Here is a 22,408-nt window from a genome sequence, read left to right as displayed (position 1 = left end):
AAGCCATTAACATTTATTGAGATAATTGATAAGTGTGGTAGTATTCTATTCGTCTTATTTGGTGAGAGTCCATTGCTTAGTTTTATCTTTTGCATCAGTGTGGAGGTTAGGTTCTGTCCTTTGATTTCTGAGTTCTTACTTTGCTGCTGATCCATTGTGGTGGTCAGTGTGCAGAACAGGTTGAAGTATTTCCTGTGGAGCTGGTCTTGTTGTGGCGAATTTCCTCAATGTTTGTATATCCGTAAATGATTTGATTTCTCCGTCAATTTTGAAGCTTAGCTTAGCAGGGTACAGAATTCTGGGCTGAAAATTGTTCTGTTTAAGTAGATTAAAGGTAGATGACCATTGTCTTCTTGCTTGGAAAGTTTCATTAGAGAAGTCTGCGGTCACTCTGATGGATTTGCCCCTATAGGTCACTGGCGCTTACTCCTGGCAGCTTGCAGAATCTTTTCTTTTGTCTTGACTTTGGACAGGTTCATCACAATGTGTCTTGGAGAAGCTCGGTTAGAGTTGAGGCGACCCGGGGTCCGATATCCCTCTGAAAGCAGTGTGTCAGACTCTTTGGTGATGTTTGGGAAATTTTCTTTTATAATATTCTCTAGTATGGCTTCCATTCCTCTGGGGCATTCTTCTTCCCCTTCTGGAATTCCTATAACTCGTATGTTGGAACGCTTCATAAAGTCCCATAATTCTGACAATGAACGTTCTGCTTTCTCTCTCTTCTTTTCTGCCTCTTTTACTATCTGAGTTATCTCAAGAACTTTGTCTTCTACCTCTGAAATTCTTTCTTCTGCATGGTTTAACCTGTTGCTGATACTTTCCATTGTATCTTTAAATTCCCTAATTGACTGTTTCAGTTCCTTCAGTTCTGCTATATCCTTTTTATATTCTTCATATCGTTCATCTCTTATTTGATTCTGTTTTTGGATTTCCTTTTGGTTATTTTCCACTTTATCAGCAATTTCCTTCATTGTTTCCATCATTTCTTTCATTGTTTTCAACATGTGTATTCTAAATTCCCTTTCTGTCATTCCTAACATTTCTATACTGGTGGAATCATCTGCAGTAGCTACCTCATGGTCCCTTGGTGGGGTTGTTCTAGACTGGTTCTTCATGTTGCCTGGAGTTTTCTGCTGATTCTTCCTCATGAGTGATTTCTTTTATCTGTTTCCTTGCCCTAATTTTCCTTTCACTTCGTCTTGCTCTTTAAGTTCTTGTGCCTGTGGACTAAGGGTTATAGGACCAGAAGGGTGAGAAGGTTGAAGAGCAAAAAAAGGGGATGAAAGAAAGGAGGACCGAGTGATAAGAAAAAAAGAAAGATAGAGAAAGGAGACGGGGTGGGTATAAGGAATATTGACAAAAAGAAGAGAGGCACAGAAAGAGGGAGACAGGGCAATATAGGTGTACAGTAGGGTACTTTGACACAACCTTAAAAAACCCCACCTTCTGGGGGTGCCCAGTTGCGTGGTTCCCTTGAGGTCAGCAGCTCTTTGCTAACCTGATCAGACACAGTACCCCACCTCCACCAAGTAGAGAGGAAAGACAAAAATGCTATAAATCAAACCAAAAGAAGCAAACAGAAAACTTTACGGGGATAAAATTGGGTGAAGAACCAAATTATATCGGTAGAAACACTAGCAAAAATGAAGTTGAAGTTATTAAAAAAGGCAGCAATGGGAAATTATAATTAAACTAGGAAAATTGAGAAAGAAAAAGGGATCTGTGTGGAAAAGATTGAAATTAAAAAAAGAAAAGAACATCAGCAATGTCAAAATAAACAAACAAAAAAAACAACCAAACAAAAAAAAAAGAAAAAAATACAGAACCAAAAACAAAGCAGTTTGTATATGTTATTGAATATTGTCTGGGCAACACGTGGTCTTTTGGGGTATGAGTTGTTAGTCGCAGTTCTGATACGACTGGAGGCTGCTGATTTCTCAAACCCCAGCAGGTAGACACCCTAAATCTCTCTTCAGCCCACTTAAAAGGCACTTTGAACTTGTAAACTTGCTGAGCAGAAGCTTTCCCAGCTTTCTCGCTGGAATCACTGCTGAAGTGGCTATCCGTTTACCCAGTGTTCCAAAACCGGTCTCACTCTGTCCCTGAGGGTTAGGGCTGCAAGGCGGCTCAAACCCCACCCTTAGGCTACTTGGTTGCTGGGTTACCAGCTCCCACCCGTTTCTAGCTCTGCGACCCTGAGGGCGGAGCTTGCCGGGGCAGATCAGACAATGGATCCGTGTGACCCACCGCAAACACTATTAGCTCCGTCTGGCTCAGCGGCTCAGACTGGGGCCCTAGACAACGGCCAAAGTTCTCTGCACTCCCGCTCAGGCCTTCCCCAAGGCAGTTCAACTCAGTGCCAAGTCCAAGGACATCAAAACAGTTCACAGGTAAAGCCTTTCTGGTTTGCAGTCTCGCTGCTACTAAACTTACAGTTGTGGGCGGGTTTAGACGGATTGAACACACGCGACCACTTGCCAGTTTTCCACTGTTTTAGTCCTCCTCTTGGGGTCCAGAAGTCTCTCGCTGACTCCCTGTATCTTCATAGGAGTGATGATAGGCAGTTCCCACCAGCCAGAGATGCCTGGAGTCCTATCTCCCCAGACTCACGGTGCCCAGATGCAAGGAAGCTGTTACTCAGCTGCCATCTTGCTCCGCCCAGCGACTCCTCTCTACAGTATTTTTTGATTAGTCTCTTGGATTCTTTTATAAATCTGAGATACATTATGAGATTTTTAGTCATCTTATTTTTCCAATATCTGAGATAATTTTGTGGTTTGGAATAACTTTAAAATTATTTTCAATGATGGTAAAAGTGACTAAAATAATAAGAAAGCAGAAGAGTGATGGAATCACTGAGAACATTAATGTAACAAAATAAATCATCACTATTACTTTTTAGTTTTCTTATTGTGTTGCTCAAAGTATTGCATCATTTAAGAAGGTGTAAAAGATACCTGGAGACACAGTCTTTGTAGATTTTTTTTTTTGGTAGCATTCATGCCATAGCATTCTGTGGCAAAGAGCATAACTGACAGAGAAGACCTTTCACAATTATTAGACAACTCAGAAGATGAGTGCAAAAGGCCAGAGGGAAGCATTAGAGGCTGTAATGATGTGGGTAAAATTAATCGTATAAGTGAAATCTCAAGACTGAGTCTTTGGGTGATGATACTCTAGCTTTTCACAAACTACTAAATTGACAATGAGTGAACAGTGTATTTCTAAGGGCAATAAAGAAACAGGGATTTTCTTTCTCCTGGTCATTCTGCTGCAAAGACTTTATCATGCAGTGTTTTCCAGCCAGTTTCAGGACCATCCATTTTTGCTAAAAGAATGTATGACAGTATTCATCTTTTGTGATCTCTTACAGTGCTTGTTTACTAACACTTAATTTGTTATAGCATACATTTCTTAACTCTTCAATGCACACTCTTTGGCCACAACTACTGTAAACATCGTTCATTTGCTTTCAGTGTCTAGCCTCAACTTGTAAACATAGCATGAAAAGATTATCACTATAGAAAAGGATGTTAATGATATTACATTAGATCATGCAAGAGAAAGAATAGGTAATAAAAATTAGGAAGTAGAAGCAGCAGAGAACAATAGTAGAGTGAAGGATAGGAGTGTTTGTGTCTTTAAGTGTAATGTAGTCAAGAGGTAATATTTGGAAAGGCACAACAAAAGAGACTTTTTAAAAAAATTACAAAGAGAAATAGTGGGAAAAAATTATTTTAAGAGATGGGGGATACCTGCAGCTCAATGGTTAGAGCACTGGCCCCGTGCACCAGGGGTGGTGGGTTCGAGCCTGGCCTGGATCTGCCAAGCAAACAAACAAAAAAAAGAGATGGGGTCTTGCTCTGTTGCCTGGGCTGGAGTGCAGTGACACAATCATAGCTTACTGTAGCTGTGAACTCTTGGATTCAAGAACTGTTGGATTCAAGTAATCCTTCTATCAGCCTCCCAAGTAGCTGGGACTACAAGTGCATGCCACCATGCCTAACTAAATTTTCTTATTTTTTGTAGTGAAAGGGTCATACTATGTTGCCCAGGATGGTCTTAAACTCCTGACTTCAAGTAGTCCTCCTGTCCTAGCCTCCCAGAGTGCTGAGATTATAGATGTGAGCCACCACGCCGAGGCATTTTTTAAAATGATAAAATAAACATATTGTCTACTATTTTGAGGTGTACAGTTTAGTAGAGTTAAGTATGGAGTGTTTTACAACTGTTCACACTATCTCCAGACCTTTTTCATCACCTCGGAAGAAAAACCTTGGGCACATTAAGCAATCACTTCCTATTTTCTCCCCATTGTGCTCTAGTTTCTGGCAGCCATTAATATCTCAATCTCTATGGATTTACCTATTCTAGGTATTTCATACAAGTTGAATAATACCATATGGGAGCTTTTGTATTTGGGGCTTTTTTTAGATAGCATAATGTTGTCACAGTTCATCCATGTCATATCATATATTAGCACTTCATTCCTTTTTGTGGCTGAATTCCATTGTGTGGATATCACAGTTTTATATTCATCAGTTGATGGATATTTGGCCTATTTCCATCTTTTGGATCTTGTGAATATTGCTGCTGTGAACATTCATGGACAGGTTTTTTTTGGATATCTCCTATTATCCATATTTTAACAGTGAAGAAAATAAACTATAGAGATGGATTAATAAATAGCCCAGAGTCACACAAGTAAAAACTGTTGAGGCCAGGGGTACAAATTCAGGGAATTTGATGTCAGAACCTACGTTCTTCAACCAGTGCTTGCCCTGGCAAGTACTTGTCCAGTAAATGTTAATCGACTTTCCTTTCCTTTTGAGAAGTTCATAGTTAAGTGTTGACAGTATTCATGTTATTGGACTTGATTTTAAATAATATCCAATTCACATTATTGCTGTGGGTGTTACTTAAATTGCATTTTAATATTATGTATATGTATTGGTTATAGTTTGGCTGTAGCAGCGATTCCTGAAGGACTTCCCATTGTGGTCACAGTGACGCTAGCCCTTGGCGTTATGAGAATGGTGAAGAAAAGGGCCATTGTGAAAAAACTGCCTATTGTTGAAACTCTGGGTAAGTCTGTGTTAAGTGCATACTTAGATGCAGTGGCATATTACTTCATATCAACAGTGGATTATCTTCAGGCTTTACAATTTTTGTTTGAGAGATTTACCTAATGATGTTTGGCTTAGGGTGATACTGGGTATGGCAAAAAAGGCAATTAGGAATGTATATTCCCTCAGGATGGGAGACTTGAAGAGAAATCTTTCTATGTCATGGAATGTTGTGATGCTCAATTCATAGAAAGATAAAAATCCGAATAGCACATGAAACCTTAGAGTAAAATTAATAGAATTTTTCTTCTTTTTGTGTGTCAAGGAGGATAATTGATAATTACAGATCTCAAAATGCCGTACTTGAGTGGAATTTGCTTTTAAGAACTCTAAATAATAAACTATTAATAGTTACATTGTTATAACTTTATGTGCAATATACTGTGAAACCTTTTTCGTAATTTAGGATATCCAAAAATGTACTAAATTTAATACCAATTTGCAACTTAATATTGAGAAGGTGAAATAGCTTGAGAAATCCTGACGGAAGAAATTATGTGGATTTATAGTTATGAATCTTAACTTTCTAGAAAATGTATTTTATAAAATCATGTATTTTATGTATTTAATGTATTTTAATGTATTTATAAAATTTTATATAAAGTTAACATGTTAACTTTTTTTTTTAATGTGGCTTTGTAGAAACTAACTGTAAATAAGTAAATAGGAAGAAGTCAACAACTAATTTCTATTCCTAATTACAGAAACTTTACCTTATGAAGCAACCATAGTGAGAGAAATTAACCTAAAATTACCAGTGAGCTTGATCGCTACAAAATTCAGAAAGCAAGACAGGACTGTACAGTCTTTGATTTGTTTTTTAAGTGAATTTGCATTTCTTCCTCGTTCTTTTGGTGACATGTAGTGATTTATTCTTTAGGCTGCTGTAATGTGATTTGTTCAGATAAAACTGGAACACTGACGAAGAATGAAATGACTGTTACTCACATATTTACTTCAGATGGTCAGCATGCTGAGGTATTCTACATATATTTTAAACAGCAGTAAGAAACTGGGTGTTTAATGTTCCTAACAATTCCAGTGTCTTCACCTTTGAAGGGGTTGTAAAATTAGCATTTATTTCCTTCCTGTGTGATTCTCCAAAATCTTTGTCTCATTCTATTTGTATACTTGTGCAATCCAGAAGCTTCGATTTCTCCTTGCCATCTCTCTTTCAATTACCCCTTCATCCATCTATCATCAAATCCTCCCAGTTTTGACCTAAATAACTTTCCTCGCCATCTGTTTTATGGCCAGCTTCCTTAATCTTACTCTCACTGCCCTTGTAATAAAGCCTTTTGATTCTCCATTCCTGATGCCTTCTGTATACAGCTTGGGGGATCCTTTTAGAACCAAATTTTCAGCATATCACTCCCTAAATTAAGATTCTTCAGTGGCCTTCCGCTGTGACTAGGACCTGAACCGTGGCCTCTCAAGGCCCTACATGTTCTATCCCTTATTTCCCTCTGCAGCCTTACATGCTCCTCTTTTTTTCCATGCACCAAATATACTGACTTTATAATTCTTTCAGTGTGACACAGTTCCTCCTACTTTAGGACCTTTGCTGCTATTATCAATGCTTAGGACACTAATGCTTCTTTATCCTTAGTTCCAGCCCCACTTACTCAGGAAAACTAATCTGATCATTCAGAACTTTGCCCTATGTTTATCCTCTTGGTCATTCTGCTGTCTGGAATTTTCTTTCCTTCCCCCACCCCAATTACACCACAATTTTATAAGAGAGTAGGAACTATGTTGCCTAGTATAGCGTCTACCTCATAGTAATAAACACTGTTGAATGAATGAATAACTTTATTTGAAATTTTATTTATTGACAGTCTCTTAAGTGATCATACTAGGTAGTAGTTTTTCCTGAAACTGGTTGTAGCACATTCCGATCCTATCTAGTCTTTGCATGATTTGTGACTGGAGTGCTCTTTAACATTACTTATAATGGGTACAGTATTTTAAAATGTATTTACAGCTAATTCACTGAGTAAAGTATTCATTACACAGATTGACAGAAGTTGTAGTTGGCTTTATTTAGGTCCATTTTACAGAGGCCTTAAAATGTGAGCATTGATATTTAGGGTGTCAGATTTGGTTAAGGGTAACCAATGCTGTGTTGGTGAATATGCTCTTTCTGGATGATTTGGAAGGGTCATTGGGGTTACATGTGCTTATATGATCCAAGTATGGAAGGTAGGATATTAGTTTTTAGGTTCATGATTTTATATGCTGAGCGTTAGCCATTTATTTTCTCTCTAAACTGTACTATTTATATTACTTTTGTTTGGCATGGTTTGTTCTTGCCAGATAAAGTAAGTATCTAGCTTGTCTCTCCCTCTGATTTTTAAAATTGGTATGTAATGTGCTTTATTAAAGTAGTTCATAAGAGCTAGGGCAAATCTCTTGTCTCTGAACCTGAATATTTGCAAAAAGAATTTTGGCTTTTGTCTAGATCACAGATTTGTGTCAAATATTAAATATGGTAATGGATTTGAATGCTTTGCAAATGAGGTAAGCTATGTATGTAAATGTTATATAAATTTAAATTCATATATAAAGATTTTAATGGTGTATTTATCCTTCTAATATAAGTGGAAAACAATATTTTTTAGGTTATTATGAAAATTAGAATGTATATTCCTTTAACTTTTAAATGTCCTTTTACAGACCCATTTTAATGCTTTTCTATGTATAGACTTTGACAGTTATATGATAAATGAAATGAAATGAACATACTCATCATAGTTTGTGGTGTCATAAGTCTTGTCACCTCCCACTGTTTGTATGATTGACTCCACTTTATGTTCTTAGGTTACTGGAGTTGGCTATAATCAGTTTGGGGAAGTGATTGTTGACGGTGATGTTGTTCATGGATTCTATAACCCAGGTGTTAGCAGAATTGTTGAGGTAAATATTTTCTGGGAAGATGACCTTTTTAATAATGACTTAAGATACAGTGATGGCTTCATAGTTGGTATGTATTTTTCTTAGGCGGGCTGTGTGTGCAATGATGCTGTAATTAGAAACGACACTTTAATGGGAAAGCCAACAGAGGGGGCCTTAATTGCTCTTGCAATGAAGGTATGTACCTGATCTTTGACATAAGAATATGAGTCTAAAAATTTTAGTGTTACTTATTTTTAGGTATTGAGTGAAGAAGACATAGTATTTTGTTACTTTTATTGCCTTTTGGGAACCAGGTTTATTCATGGAAAGAAAGAGCATAGAACCTTTTTAGTGTAAAGGTTCCTCATTCCTTATATGCAAGGTACAAACTAATGATAGCCTTGGATTTCTTCTTAACAAGAAATTTTTCTGTCTTCCATAATACAGAGAGCTATGTGTGAAAAGCCCAAATTTATGTAATAGCTGATAATACGAACTTTTAAATGAGTAAAAGGCAATATTCTTTAGTATTTATGTGTAAAGATAGTAATACACTCTTGAGAATTAGCTTTTCTTTTCCTGTTCTTCCCTTTGCCTTCTTTGTCTGTCTCTCTCTTTTTAAAAAAGTCTTTTTGTACAGGCATAGGTTTTGCTATATTACCCAGGCTGATCTCAGACTCCTGGACTCAAGCGATCATCTCACATTGTTCTTTTAAAGTGTTGGGTATACAGGCATGAGCCATCACATCTGTTCTCAATTTCTCAAAAAGAGGGTAGAGTTACAATTTTTGTTGGGAAGAAGAGATGTTCTCAGTGACCTTTTTGATCTCTTTATTTCCTAAATTGTATATTTTTGAGTGAGAAACTGAAAAAGGCTAGTCTGTCACTCCCATACAAAAAGAACTACTACTTGTAAGAGTAGTCTGAGAAAAACAAAATGTGTGTGAAGTAGAATGCTTCTAAATGTGGATGCTTGAAGTGAAAGCCAATAGAGAATTGTAGGTTATTTTAACATTTGATTTAATAAAATTGATAGAATGTATATGTTTTATTCTATTTATAGAATACTTCAGAATGTATATTTCCTTGACAGAAAGATACATTTTCTTATCTTTGGGTCTCCTTGTTACGTAATAGCATAATACACCTTTTTAAAAGATATTTAAAAAATGAATTGGTTATTACGTATTTCTTGTGCTATATTTAAGAAGATATTTACTCTGTAAGAGAGAAAGGTGTGAAACCATGTTCTTAGGGACAGAATCCTCACATTTTAGTTAGGAGTTAATGCTAACTTTCTTGGACCAAATAAAGGCAGACTAAAACAATGGATAATTAATTAAACATTAAACCATAAGTAAGAATTGTAAATTCTGAGCTGGTAGCTGGGGTCTTGAAGGATAGGAAGGTTTAGAGGAGGGAAGCAAGGGAAAGAGCTAGAGTATAAGCATAAAGGAATACATAGACGTGGAATGGATTATGGCTCATACATTGGCTAACTTGGATGAAATGAAACGTTTTGAGTAATGAGAAAGTTTGTTAAATAGGCAGGATATAGTGGGGTTCTGAGGACCTTTATAAGCCAAGGAGAGTCTGAACATGTTTAAATAGAAAACAAATAGATTTTTGAATAGGTTAAAAGTATTTTTTGATATTTGGAAGAAGATACAAAGGCTATTATGAGTGACAGAGCTATGTGATATTGATAATAGTTAGGATACATGTGTAAAGTGGTAGAGGGTAAGGGACCAGGATGGTAGCAACAGGTTAGATGATTATGAGTCCCTAAGAAACTGGGGATTGAATCTGCAAAGTGTATTGATTATAAAAGTATATATTTAGTATTGGCCAAGCACTTTTAAAAACTTTGTGTTCCTGCTTCCTTGCAGAATTTGAGCCCAGTAGAGAGAGATTATAATATAGTCACTGTTGAAGATTGGTTTGCATGAAGTGGGGATAACGTGCCTTAAGTCTATTGTCTGCACACCCAGGCTTTCATGTTGAGATGTATGTTGCTATTCAGGGAGGTATAGTGAGTGATACATAGATGGAGCATTGCTATTCTCTCACCATTATTTGAAAAATAATTCAGGTACATGTATCTCTAACCAAACTGAGTTGTAACCCTTGTTCTTCATTGAGAGGAAAAAAATGACATGTTGATGAGAAATATCTTTTCTTTTTGTGCCATATAGATGGGTCTTGATGGACTTCAACAGGACTATATCAGAAAAGCTGAATACCCTTTTAGCTCTGAGCAAAAGTGGATGGCTGTTAAGTGTGTACATCGAACACAGCAGGTATCAATTTGTTTAACACTTAGATCCTGTTGAGTTTAGATGACTATTTTTTCATTTACATCTGCTTTTAGGTTTAAGCAGTCTGTGTACATAATGAACACCTGTTGCTTTAAATTGTGTAATAATCATAAATTATTATTATTATTTTTTTTTCGTAGAGACAGTCTCACTGTACCGCCCTTGGGTAGAGTGCCATGGTGTCACACGGCTCACAGCAACCTCTAACTCTTGGGCTTACGTAATTCTCTTGCCTCAGCCTCCCGAGGAGCTGGGACTACAGGCGCTCGCCACAACGCCCGGCTATTTTTTTATTGCAGTTTGGCCAGGGCTGGGTTTGAACCCACCACCCTCGGCATATGGGCCAGCGCCCTGCTCACTGAGCCGCAGGTGCCGCCCAATCATAAATTATTATTAAGAGTACACTCCTTTTCGTTATTCTCATATTCTCTTTGATGTACTCTCCGTATAGAATTCATGCACACATACAGTTTTGTTGTGTGAGCAAACAGTTTGAATACAGCCTCATCTCAATCTTCTAGCGCTTGTGCCATCAAGTTTTCTCAACATGTTATTCATTCTTGGTAACAGTTCATCATAGGTCTCTGATGTGTTTCAGTCTGTGTTCTTTCATTGAAAAAATACTTTCAGAACAAAGCCACATTACTTTGTGGAAAGGTGGTTCTCAAATGTGTGTAATTAATGTTGATTGATCTAGTTTACAAACTGACAAAATGACACTGATATTTCAAGGTACCACTTTATTCTGGGCATTTTATAGATTTTTGCACAGTTAGTGTAGTAAGTACAGTGTAGAAGTATATTACTCATAGTTGCTGTTACCAGCTTGATGCTAAAATTTCATTCTTAAAAAATGTATTTGTTGTTGTTATACTTCCTTTAATAGGAATTAATAATTATGTGTTTTCATGTGCGAGCAAATACTTTGAAACCAATTTTATCTATGTAGACAGGAGTGGGTGAAAGGTTCCCACCCCCTAACCCCCATAATAAGTAGGAAATGTATTGCTTTTAAAAAGAAAGGCCAAACTGGTCATCATTGAACTGGTAAGTTCTTCTAGAAACTCTGTACATGGGGGGCCATAAAAACCGATTTCTATATGTTCTTCAATGAAACTTTTGTAGACTCCTAGGAAACAAGGCAGTGGGAAAACTATAAAAATAAAATGCCTGTCTCTTTAAACCTTGTAAATGTAAAGTTTTCAAAAGTTGCGTTAGACTTGTATGTTTCTTGACCACATAGTTACATAGCAAGAATCTATACATGTGAATGTGACTCTCTGGGCCTGTCTTATTGCAGATTATAAACTATCACACTTTGAAGGTAATGTGCTTCATGTAGTGCTTAATTCCACTTTTCAGCCATTTTGAATCTAATCTCACCAAAGTTTTACATTGGTAGACTGAATCTTTACAGTAGTGGTTGTGGAGGACAGGGAGTGGCAGGATTTAAGTTTGGAAACATTGGATTCTTCTTATTTGCTGACCTGAAGAGTTCCTCTTACAAAACAAAACCAACCAGTGAAACACCCAAAAATGTGACTCAGGATCTAGAAGAGATAGAAGAAACTTCCCAATTTAAAAATAACTCTAGTGGCTCAATTAGTTTTTAGAAGACCTTCATTTGAACATGGCAATATACATTTTTCTCTCCCTGGAATTTATCAAAATCACTAATAAGGAATAGAAGATATAAATTCAAAGTGTGGGGGAGACTCCAGGTGCCAGGTACTTCTGAAGGCAGGGAGTGGGCATAGAGCTAAGAATGGGAGAGAAGGTTGAAATTGTGAATAAGAAAGCAACAGAACTTTCTAAAGTACTTCTGCTGCTGCTGCTTTAGGCCAGACCATTAGCCTTCCTTTATTCTTGTGGAATATTAGAAATCTGACCTTGGGTGTAAGGGTGGAAGGGGCTTAAAATGGAAAACGGAGTGATTAAGGTGAGGTCATTGTCTGAAGGATAAGCGTCCAGTCCTTAACTCTGTTTGTTTCTTAGAATGTTAGCAGACAGGCATCTGTCTACCCACATTTGCTAAATCAGAAGATTGAAGAGTTTTAGAAAAGCTCTCTGGACCTAGGGAGGGTCCCATAGTAAGGGGAACCCCTTACTAAACTCTGTGTTCACTGGAAGTGCGAATCTACTCCTAGGCTTAAAATCTCATCATTTTACAGTGAAGTTTACCAGTTGATTAGTTCCACTGATGTCCATGGAGCTTCTAGTCCTTTAATTGCTTTGCTCCAAAATGGACAGGCAAGGATTACTAGATACAGAAGGAAAGTCTTTGGTGTAAAAGACTCAGACCGCACCAATAGAGAATTGGATCTCAGAGAAACAGACGTAAAAAATGACAACAGAAAACTGTACTTTCAACAGAATATTTACCAAATAAAGAAACCTGCCAAAGTAGAGCAGAAGGTCAAGAAGTGTACAGCATAAGAGATAAGGTAAGAAAATCAGAAAATAAGGGTGGCGCCTGTGGCTCAGTGAGTAGGGTGCTGGCCCCATATGCCGAGGGTGGTGGGTTCAAACCCAGCCCCGGCCAAACTGCAACCAAAAAATAGCCGGGCGTTGTGGCGGGCGCCTGTAGTCCCAGCTACTCAGGAGGCTGAGGCAAGAGAATCGCGTAAGCCCAAGAGTTAGAGGTTGCTGTGAGCCGTGTGACGCCACGGCACTCTACCCGAGGGCGGTACGGTGAGACTCTGTCTCTACAAAAAAAAAAAAAAAAAAGAAGAAAATCAGAAAATAAATATGAGAGATTCAACTAATAGTGGTAATAGGAAGAGAGAACACAAAATAGGAAGATTTTTGTCAAATAATACCAGAAAAGATTTCAGACTAGAAAGACTAGCTTCTAGAATAAAATGGCCTTCCAACTGCTCAGCACAATATGTGTTAAGAGAGGTAGGATAAGGGAGTAAACATTAAGATCTTTTATTATTAAGAAATTTGAGGATACCTGGAGAATGAGGATTTGGAAAACTTCCAGTAATTTTTGGGGTGGAAGAAAAGATCATGTAAAAAACTTCAGGAATTGGGTGGCGCCTGTGGCTCAGTCAGTAAGGCGCCGGCCCTGGCTGAACTGCAACCAAAAAACAGCTGGGCGTTGTGGTGGGCGCCTGTAGTCCCAGCTACTCAGGAGGCTGAGGCAAGAGAATAGCCTAAGCCCAGGAGTTGGAGGTTGCTGTGAGCTGTGTGAGGCCACGGCCCTCTACCGAGGGCCATAAGTGAGACCCTGTCTCTACAAAAAAAAAAAAAACCTTCAGGAATTAATGTACAGTAGGCCCTCCTTATGTGAGAGTAATCTGTTCCAAAATCCCTGGTGGATGCCTAAAACCATGGATAGTACCAAACAGTGTATATACTATGGTGTTTGGGGTTTTTTTTGTTTTCTGATAGCATAGATGGCTACTGAGTGACTACTAAATGTATCCCATGGTTATGCTGGACAGATGCATAATTCACATCCTCGGTGGGACAGAGTGGGCTGGTGTGAGAGTTTATCATACTCCTCAGAGGATGTGTAATTTGAAACTTTTTCAAGTTGATGGTTTGGAATTTTCTGTTGAGTATTTTTGGACCACAGTCAATTGCAGATAACCAAACTGGGAAGTGAAACTGCAGGTAATTGTTGAGGGGAGGGGCTACTATAGATTCTATCTACTTTTCAACTACAATACTGGAAACTAGAGCCTTCAATTTAAACCAAAGAAAAGGAAGACTTAGAATCCAGTGAGGATGAAAGTAAAGGGAAATTCTTGGATACTGGTTGTGCAGCAGGCCTAGAAATCAGCCTCAAAAAAGGGTTTTATGTCCACACTGAAGAGTTTAGGAACAGTGAATGATAGGTATAAAGAAGACTAAGCAATTTAAAAAAGTGATTGTTAACATTATGAAGACAAAACTTAAACAGGATCTGTCAGTCAGGATGGGTGGTGAAAACAACATCTGCCCCTTTGTCTCTCCCTACCCCCGAATGTTTGCTCAGTGTAGATACTTGCAGCCCAAGAGATAGAAGCTCTATCTCAGTGTAAGCACACGCTGTCACAGCAGGGTGGAGGAATAGCAGAGTCTGCTCTGGTGCCTACATTTCCATTTGGAAATGATACAAATACTTCTCATAATTATTGGCAAAGCAGGTAACACCTGACTTTGAGGGTGCGGGAAATGATGGGGAAACCCATTTCTACATGCGAGGAGTCATGATGTGTTATAAATGGAATACTGCCAAATTTTGCTTTAACTGTATCATACAGTTGGGGGGAGGGGGATAAATAGTAGAAGTAGCCAAATTAACATGTATCCCAATAGTCAATGTATAAAATTGACAACTGAGTGGCAATGTAAACATGTTAAAAAACATAAGGGTAAATAGCAAAGAAAAAAGCTTTAAAAAGTTAAAATTGGTTTGCCTGTGTGGAGTAGGACTGGTGGAGAAGGGTTGGGCAGGAAACAAGCTTGTTAATATTACCTTTATTGTGATAAAGATAAAAGTCTAATAATAGCCATAATTACAAGGTAGTTGTGAGAATTAAATGAGATCATGGGTGTGTGTGTGTATACACACACACACACATAGTAGCTAAAAGAGAGATTAAACCATTGTGTGTGGGCTGATAATTTAGCTTGCTTTCTTTTTCTTCCCGTGATGAGCCTCCTCAGAATTTCAGAGGGCCTAGTTTAGAACTTATTATAGCATTGCCTTCATTGAGTGGGATGGTAGGGGCAGGTGTTGTTCCTATAGAGGTTAGAAGAAGCACATTGGAATTTTTAATCTTCAGAGTTCAAGTGTCATGCAAAGCCTTAAGCTCAAGTAACTCCCCTGGGATTTAGGAGAAACACATCCACTTGTTAGGGGGCTCTACTGGCAGATAAGTACAAGTCAGAATTAAACTTGTGTTTCATGTTTTCTTCTTAGGACAGACCAGAGATTTGTTTTATGAAAGGTGCTTATGAACAGGTGATTAAGTACTGTACTACATACCACAGCAAAGGACAAACTTTGTCACTTACCCAGCAGCAGAGAGATATGTACCAACAAGAGAAGGCACGAATGGGCTCAGCAGGACTCAGAGGTAAGGCCATTTCAGCACAGTCTCCTGGGGTGGAACTTTAGAAACCTCTTTTAATTTCATGCAAACTCATGCTTCAAATCAGAGTTGTCCAGCTGTATTTTAGGCTTTGTAGAACCCTTGGCATTTCTGAGGTGTTACATTTTAGTTGAGAAAGTAGCAAAATAGGAAATCTCTGGTTCTTTTAGACTTCCAGTGGTCTCCAAGTAGGTAATAGAAATTTTATTTTAAATAAGTTTGTAAGAAGGGAGATGGATCAAGGTAAAATGATGTTACTTTTTATTTTACCAAAGTAATGATGTTACTTTGACTTATTTGTTAATAGAATTAAAATACTTTCCTAAAACTTGAAGTCTTAAGCCTATAATTTGCTGATTACTCTGATAAGGTGATTGCTAACTGGATCCTCATCTGTCTCCCTTTTGCCCTTTACTAGGGAGGTAAAGAGGTGCCCAGGTAAAGTTTGTGCGTATGTTGCCAATTGCACACTGGTTGGGAGAGGGTCTACTGGGCATGTACACATTAGGCCACCTCTTGTAGAGATGTCGTGTAGGATCGGAGGGGCAGGGCATGAGGTCATACCTGGTTCTTATTTCTGGATAATCACCTGGCTTGTGCTGAATATATACAGTTACATAGTTCCTGAGGAAATTGGAAGAGTTGGCTTCCTTTTATTAATGAAACAAGTCTAAGCACTAAAAATTTTTTTTTTATTATTAAATCATAGCTGTGTACATTGATATAATCATGGGGCATCATTCACTAGCTTCACAGACCGTTTACCAAGTTTCACATATACCCTTGTAAGATGCACCGCTGGTGTAATCCCACCAATCCCCTTCCCTCTACCCACCTCCCCCCTCCCTCCCCTCCCTTTCCCCCTTCCCCCTATTCTTAGGTTGTAACTGGGTTATAGCTTTCATGTGAAAACCCTAAATTAGTTTCATAGTAGGGCTGAGTACATTGGGTACTTTTTCTTCCATTCTTGAGATACTTTACTAGGAAGAATATGTTCCAGCTCCATCCACGTAAACATGAAAGAGGTAAAGTCTCCATCTTTCTTTAAGGCTGCATAATATTCCATGGTGTACATATACCACAATTTATTAATCCATTCGTGGATTGATGGGCACTTGGGCTTCTTCCATGACTTAGCAATTATGAATTGGGCTGCGATAAACATTCTGGTACAAATATCTTTGTTATGATGTGATTTTTGGTCTTCCGGGTATATGCCCGGTAGAGGGTTTACAGGATTGAATGGCAGATCTATTTTTAGATCTCTAAGTGTTCTCCATATCTCTTTCCAAAAAGAATGTATTAATTTGCATTCCCACCAGCAGTGCAAAAGTGTTCCCTTTTCTCCACATCCCCACCAACATCTCTGGTCTTGGGATTTTGTGATATAGGCTAGTCTCACTGGAGTTAGATGGTATCTCAAAGTAGTTTTGATTTGTATTTCTCTGATGATTAAAGATGATGAGCATTTTTTCATATGTCTGAAGGCCACGCGCCTGTCTTCTTCAGAGAAGTTTCTCTTCAAATCCCTTGCCTAGCCTGCGATGGGATCCCTTGTTCTATTCTTGCTAATGCGTTTGAGTTCTCTGTGGATTCTGGTTATTAAACCTTTGTCGGAGAGATAACCTGCCAATATCTTCTCCCATTCTGAGGGCTGTTTGCTTGCTCTACTTACTGTGTTCTTGGCTGTGCAGAAGCTTTTTAGTTTGATTAAATCCCAGTAGTGTATTTTTGAAGTTGCTTCAATTGCCTGGGGGGGGGTCCTCCTCATAAAATACTCGCCCAGACCGATTTCTTCAAGGGTTTTTCCTGCACTCTCCTCTAGTATTTTTATAGTTTCATGTCTTAAGTTTAAATCTTTGATCCAGTCAGGGTCTATCTTAGTTAATGGTGAAAGGTGTGGGTCCAGTTTCAGTCTTCTACATGTTGCCAGCCAGTTCACCCAGCACCATTTGTTAAATAGGGAATCTTTTCCCCACTGAATGTTTTTAATTGGCTTGTCAAAGATTAAATAACGGTAATTAGCTGGATTCATCTCTTGGTTCTCTATTCTGTTTCAGACATCTACTTCTCTGTTTTTGTGCCAATACCATGCTGTTTTGATCACTATCGGTTTGTAGTATAGTTTGAGGTCTGGTAGCGTAATTCCTCCTCTTTGTTTTTATTTCTGAGTAATGTCTTGGCTATTCGAGGTTTTTTCTGATTCCATATAAAACGAAGTATTGTTTTTTCAAGATCTTTAAAGTTTGACAGTGGAGCTTTAATAGGGATTGCATTGAAATTATATATTGCTTTGGGTAGTATGGACATTTTAACAATGTTGATTCTTCCCAGCCATGAGCATGGTATGTTTTTCCATTTGTTAATATTTTCAACTATTTCTTTTCTTGGAGTTTCATAGTTCTCTTTATAGAGATCTTTCATGTCCTTTGTTAGATAAATTCCCAAATATTTCATCTTCTTTGGCACTACTGTGAATGGGATAGAGTCCTTAACTGTTTTTTCAACTTGACTGTTGTTGGTATATATAAAGGCTACTGATTTATGAATGTTGATTTTGTAACCTGAGACTCTGCTGTATTCCTTGATCACTTAAAGAGTTTTTTAGTAGAGTCCCTACTGTTTTCCAGATATACTATCATATCATCTGCGAAGAGCGATAAGCACTAAAAATTTTGAGAGAAAGGAAAAAGAAGTTGAGTGAAAAATGTTCTTATTTGTGATTCACTCAAGCAAGGGCTTTTTCAGATTTCAAACATTTGGATAGATTTGTAGGTTTCTGTTCTTATAATACACTAAGTCAGGAAAGATATTTCTTGTAGATAGAGAATACTCCCCCTATCCTGGTCCCTTGCTTTATGCCCTTGTTTCTCAGGACTCTCTGCATTGGCCCCCAGACTCCTGAGCTGAGGTCACTCTGCATGCCCTCCTCAGAATTTGGTGTGTCTCATCTGGAGTGTGGGCTGTATTGTGATTGTCTTAACACCTCACCCTCTGTCTCTAAGGAAATGGGACATGGAGCTTCTTGGCTGAGAAATTATTTTGCATATGGATCTATTTTTGTATGAAAAAAAATTTTATTTTAAAGAAAAATAACTTTTTCTTTCCCCCCTTTTTTCTGTTTATAATGAAGAGGGTTTGATGGCAGATTCCAGAGTTTCTGAGGTTTCTTCCCACAGGCCTGAATCTTGAATGTGCTGCTGAACATCTTCGTATCTTCTGGACCCCTGAAGACAAGGCAGAGTCTTTCTCCCAGCATCACTGATGGGGCAGGAGGGGACTCTTCTTTGGTTGAACTGGGCCAGGTTTAAGAGTAGAGGGAACTGTCTGAGACCACAGAATTTTAATAAATTTATCAAGCCAAATGTGCAAATGCTGACTGAACACTGTGGAGAAGTGGGCACAGGGAGTGCCCCGATACATTGTACCCCCACTCCCATCTGAACAGTAAGCAGACCAAAGTGTTTGGTGTCTCCAGCTTCAGGAAGCTCAGATACTCAGGCTCAGAGTAACACTTTTGACTCTCTTGCACACCTTTCAGCTTCCTACCCTAGGTGGGGAAAGAGAATGACGTTGCTGAGGCTTGGCCCAGAGTTGAGTTGGTAGAGCTTCGGAGACGTGAGGGCAACTGCAGGAGAGCTTACAGCTGGGAAAGAGGGTTTGGCTTGCTAGAGCTTATACCTAAAGGAGCAATGGCAGCTTCTTGGAGCTATTTCTGGGAAGGTACAAGGTACCTGTTGCTCTTCTGGGTCATCTCATTCTCCCTGCTTCCTGACATCTGGGGCTTTGATCTTTCCTGTTTTAATCTACTTTTGCTAATATGCACTTAATTTTTTTAAAAAGTGCTGATAGAGCATAAGATAGAAACCTATTTCTTTCCCCCTTTGAGCTGCTGGGATGTCATCACTATTTTGGGTTGTTTCCAGCTGTTCATAAATCACTGAAACAGTTGATAAACAGCAACAAAAAAGCAGAATTTTATTATTCTGCATGCAGCGAGAGGTTTCAAAGTTGGCATGGATTTAGAGACCTTAGAGGTTTCAGAGGGTCTGTCATATACACCCTGTTTTTCTCAATTTTTGGAACAGAGTTTTCACACTTCTTATTTTGATGAACTCTTTTCATCTGAAAGATTGTGGAGGTTGGTGGTGTGGTATTTTCTGTTGTAACGTTGTGAAGCAGACCAGTGTTAGTAGAGGAGAAAATACCTGTTCACAGGTTTGAGGAGAGGTTCTAGTCTTTTTGTCTCCTGCCTCCTGTCTCCTCCTTCCTCTCTTGGTGCTCCACTTTCCCCCTCTCACTGAGATTACCAGAATGAAGAAAATAAAGATCTGAAATCTCAATTGAAATGTACTTATGTTTCATCTTACAAAAGTTAAGATTCTTAAAATACTTAATTATGGTTCTTAAATTTTAAATTAGAATATATATTGTTTTATATCAGGAGCTTTCTACACATAAAATGTTTACCTATCCTTGACCCAAAGAGTAGTGGTAGATCTTCATTTGTGCTGAAGAAGCGAAGATACACAGGATACTAACCCCTAGGCTAATGCCACCCTCCTTTGGAAGTACCCAGAGCTGATCTTTCCTAGGATGTTCTTACACACAAAATGCTATTCACAGTACTTTTCTGTTGCTGTCTCAGTCCCAGCCCCAGGGACTGTCAAGTGGCTCATTCTCTCAAGAGTGAAAGCCTTCGGGGCCCACGTCTACATAAATAGGTCTATAACTCTCACATTGGAGAAATAAAAGTTACTTGCCTTTATCCTATATTTTCAAATATACCTAATCTTTCATACCTTCTGTTTGAAGAAGAATAGATAACTCCTTTGGTCTCTCTGGGACTTTTCAGTCTTCACTTGAAGTATTTATGTTTACTTTGTGTGTGCGCATGCTCTGTAAGTTGTTTAGTTTAATAATTTCCCAGACTCAGTCATATCCCTTTGGTTAATAAAAGTAGTTACCAGAGGTTCCAGAATACTGAGAGTAAGTGAAATTTGGGAAATTAACAGCACTTTTTAACACTATCTTAAGTGCCCACAAATGACAAGAAATTGACTGTAAATAATAACGTGGTGGTATTTATAAACTCTTAGTGAACTAAAAAACATAAATGTTGATGTTGTGGAAAGAGTGAAAGAAAATGAACTCTTGCTGGTATTAATGGTTTTACAGCCATTTTCCAGGTTAAGTTATATCCCAGGATTTGTTATGTGTGAAATTATTCTAGACTGCATATAATTAGTGAATATTGCCTTCTCTTCAGGCTGTTGAATTTTTTTTTTGAGACCTATGAAATAGAGGAAGATAAATTATAAGCCACCTTAAAAGATGTCTGTTTAAAACTGACTTTAAAACTTGATGAACCTATAATTTCTCTAAATAATAGTATTTTCTAAAGAGACAGTAGTTGATAGTAGCTGCATATATTTGTTATGGGAAAACATTCTTCCTCCTTTGTCTTCTCTGCCTAACAGTTCTTTAGTTTTTTTATGTATGTATGTATGTATGTATTTATTTTTTGAGATAGTATGATTTTGTTGCCCTCATTAGAGTGCTGTAGCATCACAGCTCACAGCTCATAGCAACTTCAAACGCATGGGCTCAAGCGGTTCTCTTGCCTCAGCCTCCTGAGTAGCTGGGGCTATAGGCGCCTGCCACAATGTCCAGCTACATTTTTTTTTTTTTTTTTTTTTAAGGGATGAGGTCTTGCTGTGGCTCAGGCTGGTCTCGAACTCCTGAGCTCAGGCGATCCACATACTTTGGCCTCCCAGAGTGCTAGGATCACTGGTGTAAGCCACCCTGCTCAGCCATTTTTTTTTTTTAATAGCTTAAAGCAACCCTGTATCCAGAGCCATTAAACTACAACCTCTTGACATGTGATAATTTTGATTTTTAAAGATTGTATAATAACCACAAATGACGCTGTAGTCTAAAAGTGATTTATTTGTGAAGGGTTACTATTTCCAAATTTATCAACTTAATTCTAAGGTTTCTGTGACTCACATTTTCTTTTTCTGATTTTGTTTTTTCCTAAGTTCTTGCTTTAGCTTCTGGTCCTGAACTGGGACAGCTGACATTTCTTGGCTTGGTAGGAATCATTGATCCTCCTCGAACTGGTGTGAAAGAAGCTGTTACAACACTTATTGCCTCAGGAGTATCAATAAAAATGATTACTGGCGATTCACAGGAGACTGCAGTTGCAATCGGTATAACTAGTCTGCTTCCTTTGTTTTTGATATATAATTGTAGGCAAAAATTGATTATTGAAGTTTAAAAGGTAATACTGTTAATGAAAAATATACTTCTAATAAATTATTATGAAATCATATATTATACACAGAAGGGGAATTGATTATTTTTAACTTTATAATGCGCTGTGCTGACAGATAAAAGCACATTCAGATCATGAATATGAAAGGAAACATGAAATTCAGTTTTCCTTTTCAACTTATTAATTTTTAAAGCAGACTTTTACGGAATTTGAAAGAAAGTAGCTTATTACACATATTTGTTGTCTCATCATACAGCACTCTTTAAGAATTCCTTAAGTACAGTATGAGTAGGGCAAAAAAGAAATGGAAAGTTACTCTCTCAGAGCCTTTGTATTGTAATTCACAGTGATAAATTTAACAGTTTGCTAAATTCCATTCTTATTTTATTAATTTGAACAGGGGCTGGGTCTGGAGTTTCAGACTTTATCGAAGAGTAGGTCACAAGAAACATAGTATTGTTAGGAGAATAACTTTTTGATGTTTACTTTCATTTACATACAACTACATGAGTACCATAGATCTACCACCATTTTTTCTGGCTTTGGATGCTCTACTTAAAACACACTCTCATCTTCATTAAAATTGAGCTGCTGAGTAGACCTGATTGGCTTAGTTTCAGCTGTTAAGTGTGCTGGCTTAAATAGTGAAAAATCTATTTTTAAATTTAAACAAAAGTGAAACAAACAGAAAATTCCAGACTTACT

The 22,408-nt window shown here is 37.9% G+C and overlaps 1 protein-coding gene across 7 annotated transcripts in view; it reads left to right on the top strand.

Moving 5' to 3' along the window:
* Window positions 1–22,408, top strand: part of ATP2C1 (ATPase secretory pathway Ca2+ transporting 1) — a 178,366-nt gene that overhangs the window by 118,374 nt on the left and 37,584 nt on the right. For all 7 annotated transcript variants that reach the window (XM_053598477.1, XM_053598476.1, XM_053598482.1 and 4 more), the window contains 7 exons: window positions 4,961–5,085; window positions 6,007–6,104; window positions 7,947–8,042; window positions 8,127–8,216; window positions 10,217–10,321; window positions 15,255–15,411; window positions 21,468–21,638. In XM_053598477.1, coding sequence (XP_053454452.1) covers window positions 4,961–5,085; window positions 6,007–6,104; window positions 7,947–8,042; window positions 8,127–8,216; window positions 10,217–10,321; window positions 15,255–15,411; window positions 21,468–21,638 — 842 coding nt within the window. The remainder of the gene's footprint in view (window positions 1–4,960; window positions 5,086–6,006; window positions 6,105–7,946; window positions 8,043–8,126; window positions 8,217–10,216; window positions 10,322–15,254; window positions 15,412–21,467; window positions 21,639–22,408) is intronic.

The sequence above is a fragment of the Nycticebus coucang genome, chromosome 8 (assembly GCF_027406575.1).
Source record: "Nycticebus coucang isolate mNycCou1 chromosome 8, mNycCou1.pri, whole genome shotgun sequence".
NCBI classification, from domain to species: Eukaryota; Metazoa; Chordata; class Mammalia; order Primates; family Lorisidae; genus Nycticebus; species Nycticebus coucang.
The sequence above is the reverse complement of the archived record's forward strand: the minus strand, read 5'-3'. Positions and strand labels throughout refer to the sequence as shown.